Source organism: Urocitellus parryii, chromosome 7, assembly GCF_045843805.1.
Source record: "Urocitellus parryii isolate mUroPar1 chromosome 7, mUroPar1.hap1, whole genome shotgun sequence".
Taxonomy (NCBI): Eukaryota; Metazoa; Chordata; class Mammalia; order Rodentia; family Sciuridae; genus Urocitellus; species Urocitellus parryii.
Window position 1 is genome coordinate 11,580,700 of NC_135537.1, and position 15,117 is coordinate 11,595,816.

The 15,117-nt window shown below is 35.2% G+C and overlaps 1 protein-coding gene and 1 non-coding gene across 4 annotated transcripts in view; both read left to right on the plus strand.

The window, feature by feature from the left end:
* Cyrib (CYFIP related Rac1 interactor B) overlaps positions 1–15,117 on the plus strand; it is a 144,082-nt gene that overhangs the window by 118,793 nt on the left and 10,172 nt on the right. For all 3 annotated transcript variants that reach the window (XR_013343968.1, XM_077800915.1, XM_077800916.1), the window contains 3 exons: positions 6,529–6,634; positions 11,916–12,052; positions 13,048–13,125. Coding sequence is in view for 2 of the 3 variants with exons in the window: in XM_077800915.1 (XP_077657041.1) it covers positions 6,529–6,634; positions 11,916–12,052; positions 13,048–13,125 (321 nt within the window). In the remaining variant the exon portion in view is untranslated. The remainder of the gene's footprint in view (positions 1–6,528; positions 6,635–11,915; positions 12,053–13,047; positions 13,126–15,117) is intronic.
* On the plus strand, positions 175–299 carry LOC113196164 (small nucleolar RNA SNORA25). Its single transcript, XR_003302519.1, has one exon. It is a non-coding gene; the product is annotated as a small nucleolar RNA SNORA25 (small nucleolar RNA).

Genomic DNA, 15,117 nt, shown 5'->3' on the forward strand with positions numbered 1-15,117 from the left:
ATTGTTGTTGCTGTAATACTTTCCATTAGAAGGATTATTCTGCTATGTTTAGAAAGATTCTGTATAATGAAAAATAGTATTTCCCTCAGTTTGTATATAGAAGTAATTGAATGCATATTAAGATTTAGTTGTAATCTTCTACCAGAGAGTATAATGATAGGAAAGCTTATATATAGGACATTTCAAAGAGGGCTTTAGGGCTGTGAAATCAGAAGCTCTTAACCCTGTGACCAAAAGATGAAGTTCCCCTAGGATGCCAGATCCATGCAGTGGTGCTATTTTCCTGAGGAGATACAGTTTAACCACATGTAGTTCACTCATACTATGCCATGATTGGTGATAGGGAGAAGTACATAAGTGTCCTAAGGGCTTTTTCCCCCCAAGTTTATATACTTAAAAACACTGAAGAATACCAAAGTATAAGGAAAAAATTAAAACTAGTGGTAAGAGATTGACCTTTCCCAGCTTTAAGACTTATAAAGGTACCACCAGTTTGGTAAAAGAATTAAGAAAAAAGAAATAGGTGAATATAGATATGAAATATGGAAGATATAAAACTAAAAAAAACTGCATTTAAATCTGTAGATGGGGAAAAACGTGTAAACTACTCAGATAGTTGAAGAAATTTTCATTGAGAAATGTATGGTGGTGTGAATGAAGGTTTAATGATACAAATTAAAAAGGTTTTTGAATAGTAGATAAGCAAATTAAGAAAGAAGGCACTAGTGAAAGTTCAGTGTATGTCCAACATATAGAGAACTAATAATTATAATGGTCATAGTTGAATATTAAGATTTAATATTGCTGATTAATTAATAAGACTCAATAGAGCATTGAACCATATGACACATGAAAAAGCTTAGACAATAGGAAGAATGTTAAACCATGCTAATAAGTAGACAGTATTGTCAAGAAGTTTTAGTTGTTTTATAAAGAAAAGATAATCTCAGTGCAAGTGATAGTGTATCGAATGGTGGTAGTCTTTTTGGAGGTCAGGTTGGCACTGTATAAAATAAGAACTTTAAAATTGTTTGTACTCTTGTGCCAGGGGGATTTTGGGAAAATATATTCCAAGCAACTATAATTCAAAAGGAAATATGAACATAAAGCCTTTCTGGTGCCCTTATTCACTGTAACAAAAATATAGAAGCAACTCCTTGAGTTGCAAGTAAAAAAATAAATAATTTGTGTAAACAACGTAACACCATGCCTGACACAAACCTAACATAAACTGGGACTTTCCTATTAGTTATACGCTAATGATGTAGAATTATATTTGTTTTAAACAACATTTGTTAAACATGATTTAAAATAAAACAAAATGTGATATAAGTTAGAAACTAATAGTCAAAGCCTTATTTTATGGGATATACTACTGTCAAGGAAAATAAGTACTTTCTACTAATGTTGAGATGTGTCCTTAACAGTTTTAAAATTTTTGAAAAATACCTACTGCTACAGGATAACCTTGCCACTGACACATATAAGTGCCCTTTTGTATGCTAAGCTTTCATATGTGTTGACCGAAACCTTACCTGCCAACAGTGAAACTCATTTGAGTAGAGAAGGACTGGAAGTTAAAGGAGAACCATAAAATGTTGGTCATTGGGCTGGATTGTGGCTCAGCGGTAGAACATTCACCCAATGTGTATGAGGCCCTGGGTTTGATTCTCAGCACCATATAAAAATAAATAAATAAAAATATTGTGTCCAACTACAACTAAAATAAATATTTTTAAAAAAAAAATGTTTGTCATAAAAGAGCACCCTGTGCTCTTTCAACTAAATTCAGGCCAGGGGCACCACGGAAATTGTGAGCCCTTTTCACTTATGAACATGAATGACATTTGCTGGACATTTTTGGTATTTTGAGAATGAATTTATATTTAGCAAATAACTTGTAGATTCTTGGAAGAAACATTGAATGGGCTTCTTCAGAAAAGGAAATGTTAATTTTCATCTGTTTGATTACTTCCTGAATAATAAACATTTATATTATTTGATATAAAATGTTACTGAGTCTGAGCTTGAGCCTAAAAGGATTTTTTTCCATTTATATCAGTATAATATCAAAAACTTTTTGAAGTGTTCAGATTAATATGTGAAACTAGGATTGTTATATGTTGTGTCAGATTTTCTTTAATATTATGAAATTTCTAGATAAACATATAGAACAGGCTCTAGGCTGCTGTTGAATTTAAGCAGCATTCAAAAATTTTGTATTGAAAAAAATCAAGAAAATCTGAAATTACTGGCATATAAATAACTTAAGTAGTATACAGTCCATTTGAATTGTAACTAGTTTATTCACAGCATGCTATAAATTTATCTGGGTTTAATTTTAGTTTGCTTTCTTGATTTTTGTTTTTGTTTAGACAGTCTCTCAGAGTACTAGTGCTTTGGAAAATGTGAAATGTGTCATTGAGTACCTCTGATCATGTTCATAAGCAGGCCTTGGTTGTAAATTTCAACTTTCACGTGGTGTGTTAGTTGGTTGGAGATCATAGACAAAGCTTTAAGTTCTCTGAAGGATGAAGAAAGCATCTGTAGACAAAAGATTAAAGCAAGAAAATATATTTGTGGATGACCCTCAATACTCAGAAAAGATTGTCCAATTTGCTTGAAAAGTTGAATATTGAAAGAGACATTTGTTTTTTATATTAAGGATATATAGATTATGTTATTTTCTCCCTTTTTAGATTTGAAACTAGTTTTTTTGTTGTCTTATTCAGAAGAATCTAAGAAAACTTAGTCTAATATAGATTGTAGTTATAGGGAATGAGTATCTATGACAACTTTTTTTTTATTGGTTGTTTAAAACATTACAAAGCTCATGATATATCATCTTTCATACATTTGACTCAATTGGGTTATGAACTCCCATTTTTACCCAAAATACAAATTGCAGAATCACATCGGTTACACACTCACATTTTTACATAATGGCATATTAGTGACTGTTGTATTCTGCTACCTTTCCTATCCCCTACTATCCCCCCACCCCTCCCCTCCCATCTTCCCTCTCTACCTCATCTGCTGTTGTTCAATTCTCTCCCTTGTTTCCCCCCCCACCTTTCCCCTTACAACCTCTTATATGTAATTTTGTGTAACACTGAGGGTCTCCTACCATTTCCATATGCTTTCCCTTCTCTCCCTTTCTCTCCCCCCACTCGTCTTTGTTTAATGTTAATCTTTTCCTCATGCTCTTCCTCCCTGTTCTGTTCTTAGTTGCTCTCTTTATATCAAAGAAGACATTTGGCATTTGTTTTTTAAGGATTAGCTAGCTTCGCTTAGCATAATCTGTTCTAATGCCATCCATTTCCCTGCAAATTCTATGATTTTTGTCATTTTGTAGTGCTGCGTAATACTCCATTGTGTATAGATGCCACATTTTTTTTATCCATTCATCTATTGAAGGGCATCTAGGTTGGTTCCATAGTCTAGCTATTGTGAATTGTTCCGCTATGATCATTGATGTGGCAGTATCCCTATAGTACGCTCTTTTAAGATCCTCAGGGAATAGTCCGAGAAGGGCGATAGTTGGGTCAAATGGTGGATCCATTCCCAGCTTTCCCAGGAATCTCCATACTGCTTTCCAAATTGGCCTCACCAATTTGCAGTCCCACCAGCAGTGTACAAGTGTACCCTTTTCCCCACATCCTCGCCAACACTTATTGTTGTTTGACTTCATAATTGCTGCCAATCTTACTGGAGTGAGATGGTATCTTAGGGTGGTTTTGATATGCATTTATCTGACTGCTAGAGATGGTGAGCATTTTTTCATGTACTTATTGATTGATTGTATGTCCTCCTCTGTGAAGTATCTATTCAGGTCCTTGGCCCATTTGTTGACTGGGTTATTTGTTATCTTATTGTTTAATTATTTGAGTTCTTTGTATATTCTGGATATTAGGGCTCTATCTGAAGTGTGAGGGGTAAAAATTTGTTCCCAGGATGTAGGCTGTCTATTTACCGCTCTTATTGTTTCTCTTGCTGAGAAAAAACTTTTTAGTTTAAGTAAGTCCCATTTGTTTATTCTTGTATTTAACTCTTGTGCTATGGGCGTCCTATTAAGGAATTTGGAGTCCGACCCCACAGTATGTAGATCCGTAGCCAACTTTTTCTTCTATCAGACCAGTGTCTCTGATTTGATATCTAGCTCCTTGATCCATTTTGAGTTAACTTTTGTGCATGGCGAGAGAAAGGGATTCAGTTTCATTTTGTTGCATATGGATTTCTAATTTTCCCAACACCATTTGTTGAAGATGCTATCCTTCCTCCATTGCATGCTTTTAGCCCCTTTATCAAATATAAGAAAGTTGTACTTTTGTGGATTGGTTTCTGTGTCCTCTATTCTGTACCATTGGTCCACCTGCCTGTTTTGGTACCAGTACCACGCTGTTTTTGTTACTATTGCTTTGTAGTACAGTTTGAACTCTGGTATCGCTATACCTCCAGATTTACACTTCCTGCTTAGAATTGCTTTTGCTATTCTGGGTCTTTTGTTTTTCCATATGAATTTCATGATTGCTTTATCTATTTCTACAAGAAATGCCGCTGGGATTTTGATTGGCATCGAATTAAACCTGTAGAGAACTTTTGGTAATATCGCCATTTTGATGAAGTTAGTTCTGCCTATCCATGAACAGGGTACATTTTTCCATCTTCTAAGATCTTCTATTTCTCTCTTTAGGGTTCTGTAGTTTTCATTGTATAAATCTTTCACCTCTTTTGTTAGGTTGATTCCCAAGTATCTTATTTTCTTTGAGGATGTTGTGAATGGAGTGGTTTTCCTCAAAACTTCCATTTCAGAAGTTTTGTTGCTGATATACAGGAATGCCTTTGATTTATGCGTGTTGATTTTATATCCTGCCACTTTGCTGAATTCATTTATTAACTCTAGCAGTTTCTTTGTAGACCCTTTTGGGTCTGTTAAATATATTATCATGTCATCCACAAATAGTGATAATTTAAGTTCTTCTTTTCCTATTTTTATGCCTTTAATTTCTTTTGTCTAATTGCTCTGGCTAGTATTTCAAGAACTAAATTGAATAGAAGTGGTGATAGAGGGCATCCCTGTCTTGTTCCAGATCTTAGAGGGAATGCCTTCAGTTTTTCTCCATTTAGGATGATGCTAGCCTGAGGTTTAGCATATATAGCTTTTACCATGTTGAAGTAAGTTCCTGTTATCCCTGGTTTTTCTAGTGTTTTGAACATAAAGGGATGCTGTACTTTGTCAAATGCTTTTTCTGCATCTATCGAGATGATCATATGGTTCTTGTCTTTAAGTCTATTGATGTGGTTGATTACAATTATTGATTTCTGTATATTGAACCAGCCTTGCATCCCAGGAATGAATCCTACTTGATCATGATGCACAAGTTTTTTGATATGCTTTTGTATTCGATTCGCCAGGATTTTATTGAGAATTTTTGCATCCAAGTTCATTAGAGAAATTGGTCTGTAGTTTTCTTTCTTTGAAGTGTCTTTGTCTGGTTTGGGGATCAGGGTGATGTTGGCCTCATAGAATGAATTTGGAAGAACTCCTTCTTTTTCTATTTCTTGAAATAGCTTGAAAAGTATTGGTATTAATTCTTTTTTGAAGGTTTTGTAGAACTCCACTGTATACCCATCGGGTCCAGGGCTTTTTTTGGTTGGTAGTTTTTTGATGGCTTCTTCAATTTCTTCCTTTGTTATTGGTCTGTTTAAATTGTGTGTGTCTTCCTGACTCAATCTGGGCAGATCGTATGACTTAAGAAATTTATCGATATCTTCACTATCTTCTATTTTATTGGAATATAGGGTTTCAAAATACTTTCTAATTATCTTCTGTATTTCTGTAGTGTCTGTTGTGATATTGCCTTTTTCGTCCCGTATGTTAGTAATTTGAGTTCTCTCTCTTCTTCTCTTCGTTAGTATGGCTAAGGGCCTGTCGATCTTATTTATTTTTTCAAAGAACCAACTTTTAGTTTTTTCAATTTTTTCAATGGTTTTTTTTTGTTTCAATTTCATTGATTTCTGCTCTAATTTTAATTATTTCTTGTCTTCTACTACATTTGCTGTTGTTTTGCTCTTCCTTTTCTATGTTTTTGAGGTGTAGTGTGAGTTCATTTATTTGTTGGTTTTTCTATGACAACTTTTAAATCACATTTTTGAGGTTGATTTAGGTTCGTAAATACTTGCTAGGTTTCTTAGAGCTGGCTCAGTCCATGGAATTTGAATTATTATTTTGTAGTCTATTCCCAGAGATGGCATCTTCATTTATTGCCTTACTTTTTTGGTTCACAAACACATGTTGAATTTTTTAATTCCATTATATCTGTTTCAAGAAAATGAAAATGTTTTGTAATAGAGTTGAAGTATTCACGGAGATGACAAGGTCCACTCCCAGCGTTAGTGGGTGCATTATTCTAAATTTTATAAATTGTATCAGGGTTTTCTACATTCTCTAAAACCTGTATTTTAATGCAAAAAATGATACTTGTGATTTTTAAAAATCTAACTATTTTTATTCTTTGGATTTTAAAGGCAATCCAACATCCAGCAGATGAGAAGTTGCAAGAGAAGGCATGGGGTGCAGTTGTTCCACTTGTAGGAAAATTAAAGAAATTTTATGAATTTTCTCAGAGGTTAGGTAAGTTGAAAGTTTGTAATTATTACTTCCCTAGTGAAAAACATCTGTAAGGTCAAAATTATTTAAGAGTATTTCATGTTCACAGTACTAAATTTGGCTGGGATCTGTTTATAATCCCTATCAACCCAGGTCTTTGAATTATTTAGATCATTTTCTGAACAAATTATCACAAGAAAAATTTCATAAGAAAATTGCTTTTGTTTCTTTATATACTAAAGGGTTTTAGTTTGAGAAAACTATTTGAAAGAGTTTGTCTCCAACTCTATAGTCAGTCCTTCCCTGTATGATTTTTAAGAACACAAAAATTTGAATAACTCATGGGCCTGAGGAAGACTGTTAAATATAAAGAGAGTGGTTGTTTATATAAATTCTGTTTATTACTCTAAATAAGAATTATGATTTATTGTCCTAAGTGTAAAAATTAGTTCTTTTACAGTATTTGCCTTTCAATCAAGTATCTGTATAGTCTAGCAAACCCTTGTACCTCTGTCAGCTTGGGACCTTTCATCTCAGTTATTTTTTCTGTGTATTTAGAGCTTTTCCTGTGCTTAACACATAGGTGCATGTGCAGTTTTTAAAGTGCTTTAAGTGATCTTGGCCTCTTAGCATATGTCATTTTAAAAATAATAATAATAATTTAATAATTGAAGTATAGGCCAAACAAGTTGGACTTCAGTGTTTTCCTGTATTTAAACCATAAGAAATAACCAGTCTAGTGGCACTGTTCCATTTCAGCTGAGGAACGTAGTAGCACAAGTAAATGCAAAAAGCTATCCATCTTGCTGTTAACATTTGGAAACCCTGAACCTTCATAATTGTACACAAGGGACTTCTCTAAAGTACTAATTTAGGATATATGGTACCCTCATCTTTTGATCAATAAACCTGGTTAATTATATTTTCTAGTTTCCTAGCTGGCAGAAAGCATTTCTTCTCTTGCACACAATAGATATTTAATGTTTGTTAAATGAGTAAGTGGTATTGATAGATAAACACACCTGATACAGCACCTGTGTATTAGGTATTTAGAAGCAGTCATAATAGTAATTTTAGGCTTTAGAGACATAATGGCCCATGTTATCACTTATTAGCTGTGTGGTCTGGATCACATCACTGCACTTCACTGAGTTTCAATATTCTCTCTGCACCTCCTGTTTATTCAGTTCTTTCCATTATGTCCCCTAAACCTTTCTCATTTCATCTCTTACTGCACTGTTGAGCCAGAAATGAAGATAAATTCCACAGACAGCACATGGAACACCACATGGATATCAAGTCGCACATGGTCCTTCAGAATCTTTCGATCCTATGGAGATGTTTGTGTGAACTGAGTATTATAATCACCAGGGGTTATACTCCAGAAGAGGGACCCTGATGCTTGCTGGTTTATATATTTATATGTAGAGAGGCAGGGCATGTATCACCTGACTAATGTGGAAGGTACAGGGGATTTTGTTTGTTTGTTCATTTTAAGAAGATACTGAGTTTTGCTAACAGGCCTGGGGAATTCTGATACTTACTTGCTTTGGTCTGAGGCCTGGAACCATTCTTTTTGAGACAACTACCTGGTTGAAATTCTGTGATGACACAGTAGGCACATCACTTCGTCTTGCCTTGGTCTTCCTTCTGCACAAGGGGCTTATTTTTGGGAGTGCCCCTTGAGTCATAATGAGCAAATCCATCCAGCGTGTTGAGTTTGTGTCACTGGGCTAAATCTATTTAAATCTACATAAAAAGTTCATAGTACCCATAGTAATTGTGGTCGTGTCTGCTTACTGTCTTAAAGTCCCTGTCCACATTTGAGTTGTTATGTGAGGATGCAAGGGCTAGTGTTTGTGAGTGGATGTATGGCATTTGGTGAGAACAGATAGCTGTTGTCTCTAAAGTAAAACTCTGCAGAGACCTCCTTTTTGTTTTGCCATCTTATCTTCCCCCTTCTGGTTCTAGTCTGTGAACTGATTTGTCTTCATTATTTCTCCTAGTTGTCTTTTTCTTCCGACTTGACTTTGTAGCTTTGACTCTCATTCTAAGACAAGCTGTCCTTTATTTCTTTCAGAATTCAGAGCTTAGTAGCTCAGTGATTTCCTTCTGTCATCTGCTTTTCCTAAAATTTCTAACCATATGGTTTTGTTTTAGGAGCTTCATTAGAGTTTAATCCCTGAATCACTTCTTTTTTGACCATCCTTTCTTTCCAATTCAGCTAGAGACCTGGGCCACCTTCTGTGGAGTCTTTTGTCCTTTGTTGTTTTTGTTTTGTTTTGTTTTGTTTTGTTTTGTGTGTTTTTTTAGTTGAACACAATATCTTTATTTATTTTTATGTGGTGCTGGGGATCAGGGATCGAACCCAGGGCCTTGTCCATGCTAGGCGAGCGCTCTACCGCTGAGCCACAATCCTGCCCTGTCTTAGATTTTTAAGGCAGGAAATTGTAGGTCTTGTACCAGCACAGACTGCAGGGTGAGAATACATCCAGCAGCTTTATTTCTTTTTTATTTTCTATTTATTTGTATTGTTCAAATCACCTTATTAATCCAGCAGCTTTAAAGGCAGAAAAATAGCCTTACCATCTTAAGTTTCCCTCTTCTGGTAGCTCCACCTATGAGGACTTCAGCCATTCATAGAGATAAAGTTCTGTAGCTATTGGTCACTGGTCGTTGGAACTAAGTCACATGACTCCACTCACCAAAGTAGTAGAACATGTGGAATACTGCTATTAACCCTGAGATTTAGCTGGGCATGGTGGCACACACTTACAATCCCAGCTATTTGAGAGGTTAAGGCAGGAGGATTCCAAGTTTGAGGATAGCATAGGCAACTTAATAGGAACCCTGTCCCAAACTAAAACATTAAAAGGTATAGAGTTATAGCTTAGTGGCAGAGCACCCTGGTATCAGATCTGTGGTACCAAAAAAGAAGAAAAAAAAAAAAACAGAAAAGCAAACAAATACACAAAAAACAACCTTGAGACTTGATTAAATATAGGCAAATACAAATTTCTTCTTCTCTTTAACATCCTATAATAGTTTCTTGTAATATCTTTCTATTCTTATGTTTTTCAAACTTTACTTTGCACTTATATTAACACTGACACATGAAATGAATCTTGGGGAGAAGTAAACAGTTTTTTTCAAAATAAATTTTGTTCTTCTTAATTGGTCTTCTTCACATAAACTCTTAGATCTCTGTTAGCTCTGTCAATACCCTACAATCCAGTCTCCACACTGCACGTGAAGTGAGATTTTAAATACTAATCTGATGATGTCGCTACCATGTTTAAATGGTTTCTCCAGGGACATGGGAATTATAAGGCGAGAGTGCCTGACATGGCGCATGCATGGTATATGTATTGTCTTGGTCTTTGGTTACACTCTTCTTTGCCCTCCCTATTCCACCCTTATTGGTCTTCTTACAGTTCTGTGACTGTCGTGTTCTTCTCAGCTCAGGGTCTGTCTTCCTGCCCTATCTGCAAACTCCTGCTCATTCTTATGTGCACTCCAATCTCAACCCCGATGTCACTTATTCAAGGAAGTCTTTTCCTGCCTTCAGCTAGGTGAGGCCCATTTGTATATTTTTCCACTGTTTCCTGTACCACACACTCTTTTTTAGCTTTTGTCACAACTGGAATCATGTCTATGTATAATAAGGCCCTCTGTGGGCATATATCTTCCTCTGTTCTCAGAGCTTGGCATAGAGGAAGCAGTTAAGTTTTCTGACTGACTTAAAAAAGGTTAATAGCTGCTATTTGGAGCTATTGTGTAGATGGAAAATAATGTCTGTGAAATGTCTAGTTCAGTACCTGGCACATAATAGATATATATCTTAAATAAGGTTACTGAAGGCTACCTAGAATGTTGCTTTATTTGGAAGAGAGTTTAAGTTGGACTTGGGAGTTAGAAACACCTGGCATTTGCTAACTATCACCTTGTGCTCTAACCTATTTCAGACTCAGTTTTTACATCTGTAATGCCTAGGTCATAGTTGATGGTGAAAGTTAAATGAGTATCTACTTTAAAAAATGCAGGGCTGGGATGTGGCTCAAGAGGTAACGCGCTCGCCTGGCATGCCCTGGGTTCAATCCTCAACACCACATAAAAAAATAAAGATGTTGTGTCCATCAAAAACTGAAAAATAAATATTAAAAAAATTCTTTCTCTCTCTCCCTCCCTCCCTCCCTCCCTCTCTCTCTCTCTCTCTCTCTCTCTCTCTCTCTCTCTCTCAAAAAAAAAAAAAAAAATGCAGTGTAGGGATCTTTACAAATAGTAGAGCTGGTCCTTTCTTAAGGGTTGATCTGACATAAATCTATTAATTTATCATCAATATGTATTAATCTGACATTTATTTATTTATTTAGAGAGAGAGAGAGAGAGAGAGAATTTTAATATTTATTTTTTAGTTTTTGGCGGACACAACATCTTTGTTTGTATGTGGTGTTGAGGATCAAACCCGGGCCGCACGCATGCCAGGCGAGCGCGCTACCGCTGAGCCACATTCCCAGCCCTGACATTCATTTATTAATGTTGTTATATCATCATTTAACTCTAAACTCTATCTAGTATCGTTTTCTGATTCTGTAACCTTATAACTAAGTTTGAGGGTTTTTTTTTAAAGTGAAATAATGTTTTTTTTTTTTTAAACACAGTATTTATTGATCTTGCATTCCAAAGGTGGAATTATTTCAAAGGAGCTAATTTGCTATTTAACAAATTAGAATATTTATATTACAGTCCCAAATGCAATGCCCAAAGATAACCTAGGAAGCTTATTAAACCCCATATTTTGTTCCTAGTAACTAAAAGAAAGAAGATTGTGTTTATAAATAAGTGGCATATTCTTCAAGGTATAAGAAGTTGGTAATCAAGTCATAGCCACATAGATTTGATTGTGGACATAGTGCTATTGAACAGGTTACTCAGCTAGAGGTAATAATTACTGTTTCATAAAAAGCAAATTTTATACTATGTGGAATGGTGAAAGAATTTAAATTTGCCCTTCATTCCTGATGTTATTCACATTCGAATTCTGTGTTATTTTGAAACCTGGGTTTACATATTGAATAAGTCCCTTTTAAGTTTCATTGTGTTAAAAAGTATTCAATTTGAGTATATGCAATATATGACTAATGGCAAAATTTAAAGTTCTTTCATTGTTTTGATTATATGTAGGTCATTTGTGTTTTAGAGACCTTTTTTGGAATTGAAATCAAAACATTTATGAATTGTTCACTTTTTAATAAACAAATATCAGAGAGATACAAAAACCTTAACATTTTTATCTTTCTGATAGAAGCAGCATTAAGAGGCCTTCTGGGAGCCTTGACCAGTACCCCATATTCTCCCACCCAGCATCTAGAGCGAGAGCAGGCTCTTGCTAAACAGTTTGCAGAAATTCTTCACTTCACACTCCGGTTTGATGAACTCAAGGTAGAATTTTCTGATTGTCGTGGTCAATATTAAAATCATGTTTTCCAATGAGTGCTAGGAGGAAAAGCCTGGAATCCTTGATAAAATGTGTTAAATGATGTCTAACTAGACTTTAGCATGAATGGAAAACTGAATTTGAAAGTATGACAGGTCTTTTGGTATAAAGAGCAAATCATCTAATATTCAGTCTTCATATTTTAAAATCACTGAAATAATAATACTGAATATTCTTTTCTAACGTTTTTTCTTTTCTGCTCATCCCCAGTTTTTTGCACCATTTTTTTAACATAAAGTTGTTAAAACTTTTGTCCCTCCCCCAACAACTTTTTTCTTTACTCCTTTTCTTGATCTAGCAAATTGTAGTATTTATAACTGTAAATATCCTATTGTTAGAAGGGTTAGTGTAGAGGAATAAGTTCTGGGTTTTACATCAGACCTGACTTCAGTTTAGGCTGTGGCACAGTAATCAGCTATGAGACCTTGGGTTGGTCCTGGGCACCTTGTCTAGAAAACGAAAGAGCTAGATTGTGAACTTGGACATTTACAGTTGTATTATAGACGGTTATAATTATTTTATTAATACTTCTGCGCACAAATGATTTGTATGTAAATTTTAGTTTGCTTGAGGATTATTGCCCTGTTGCCTATGGATATATACTTTTATCCAAAACAAGTGCCTCTGTATTCCTTTTTGGTTTTTTGTTTGGTAATGTTAATTTTTTTAAAATATACTTTTAGGGTAAAAAGAAAGGAAGGTGTGCTTACTGCCCATGACTGAAAAACAGTCTGTATGGTTTCTGTATGTTCAGTTAGGACTGAGTACAGTCTTTTAAGACTTACTGGGTGATATCAGATTCGTTCTTAAAATGACATTATAAAATGGACAGCATTTACATAGCTAGTTAAAACTATATTTAGTAGGGTTTTTTTTCACTTAAATTTTACATAAGTATCTGGTTCATAACAATTTTTTCTTTCATAAATGTCTTCTTTAGATGACAAATCCTGCCATACAGAATGATTTCAGCTACTATAGAAGAACATTGAGTCGGATGAGGATTAATAATGTTCCAGTAAGTTAATGCTTTGTATCACGGGGTTGGTAAGAATAATTCTTTTCTCAGTCTATTTATTTTATTCTTTTTATTCATTCATACAGCAAGTATTAAAGTTAGTGATTATGGACAACCACAGCTGTGGGAGGAGAGAGCAAATTGTAGCAAACCATGTGGTTTTTGCCTGTTTTTCTTTTTAGTCTTTTGAACTCCCACCACTACTTTAGTAAAATTGCTTTTTGTCTGTATAATATTGATACTATAACTTTCTCTGTGTATTCTCATTTTAACTGTACAGAAACTTTTAACATTAGTGTATGAGGTTTTTTGGTCCCCATATTCTTGGAGTGGAAGACTCCTGGAGAGAAATTGACCTGTACTAAGAGAAATAACTGATGTTGACAAGAGAGAAGAGTGAGGTCATGGACTGTTAGCACATCTACACCTCGTTATGACTGAAGAAAAACGGCTTCTGGGCCTGTTCCTTGGCTGGTGCAGCTTGTCATCTATTTTTCTTCCCTTTTTTTTTTTCCCCTCCTGTTACAGGGGATTGAACCCAGGGACACTTTACCACTGAGCTACATCCCTAGCTGTTGTTATTATTTTGCTCTGATGCAGTGTTTTGCTGGACTCAAACTTGGGATCCTCCTACCTCAGCCTCCCAAATTGCTGGGATTATAGGCTTGGGCCACTGCTCCTGGTTCTGCTGTTTTCTTTAGGCCTGTTAATCTCTTGCCATTCTCCTTTTTAAAGCTGCTTAGTGCTCTTTTTTCTTAAGGAGTTTAATACCATAAGTAAAACATTAGACATGAAGAAAATATTATCTTCTGCTTTCTGTATTTTGAGAATCTACATTGGTATAAAAAATAGAGAAATTTCAAAGAACAACCCTAACCTCGGATAGGTAATTTAGCAGAGAAATGCTATAACTATGTGAGGAGGAAAGAGATTTAAAAAAAAAAAAAAAATTGCAATGGAACCATTAGTTTTTTTCATTGGAAAGTACTTATGAAGTAACCGCTCTAAGACAGGCCCTGCTTTGGAGGTAATGATTTCTCTTCTATGAAGGATCTGTTTTTTTGCATCAGTTTGGTTTTATATAGACCAGTTCCTAATGTGAAGTTGACTTTTTTAATAAAATTAAAACACCCAATCTTACTGTAGTCATCCTTGCCCCATAACTAGAGGACAAAGGACATTACAGACATCTTTGTACTGTTTCTTACTCAGTTGTTATAGGTAAAGCCAATAGTTTCCAAGTGAGATATCTTTCAGATTTCTTCCCCATCCTCCTTTTCATCTCCTGCCACTTTTATCCCAATGGAGCTCCCACTTCCCAATCTTATATGATCATTCTATAGCAGCATAACTTATTTCTGACCTGCAGTCTTCTTACTTTTGATACAGTTCACCTACTGTCATGAGTTAAATTTCATTAAAGAATTGACTTGCTGTTCTTCCAACACTCTATGTGGTTCCCCATTCTATTTGGAAGGATAATAGGAACTTAAGTTAGCATTTATGGCACTCTACAACCCGACCCCAGTTTAAATCTTTTGCTAGTTGCTGCCCTGCTGTTACACTGATTTTGCTAAAATTTATTCCACCAGGGCATTTGTTTTTTTTTTTTTTTTTTTTTTTTTTTTTTTAAAGAGAGAGTGAGAGAGGAGAGAGAGAGAGAATTTTTTTTTTTAATATTTATTTTTCAGTTCTCGGCGGACACAACATCTTTGTTGGTATGTGGTGCTGAGGATCGAACCCGGGTCGCACGCATGCCAGGCGAGCGCGCTACCGCTTGAGCCACATCCCCAGCCCCAGCCACCAGGGCATTTGAAAGCATGCTTTTCTCTTTGCTGGTTAGGAATACCTTGCTCATCTATCATCATTATAAAAGTCTAACTCTTTTATGAGGCCTTCTTAGTTTCTTCTTATCTAACTCAGTATTTTTCTTACTTCCTTTTTCTGTCATTGCCTTTTAGCCAGGTGGACAGGATATACTTTCATAATTAT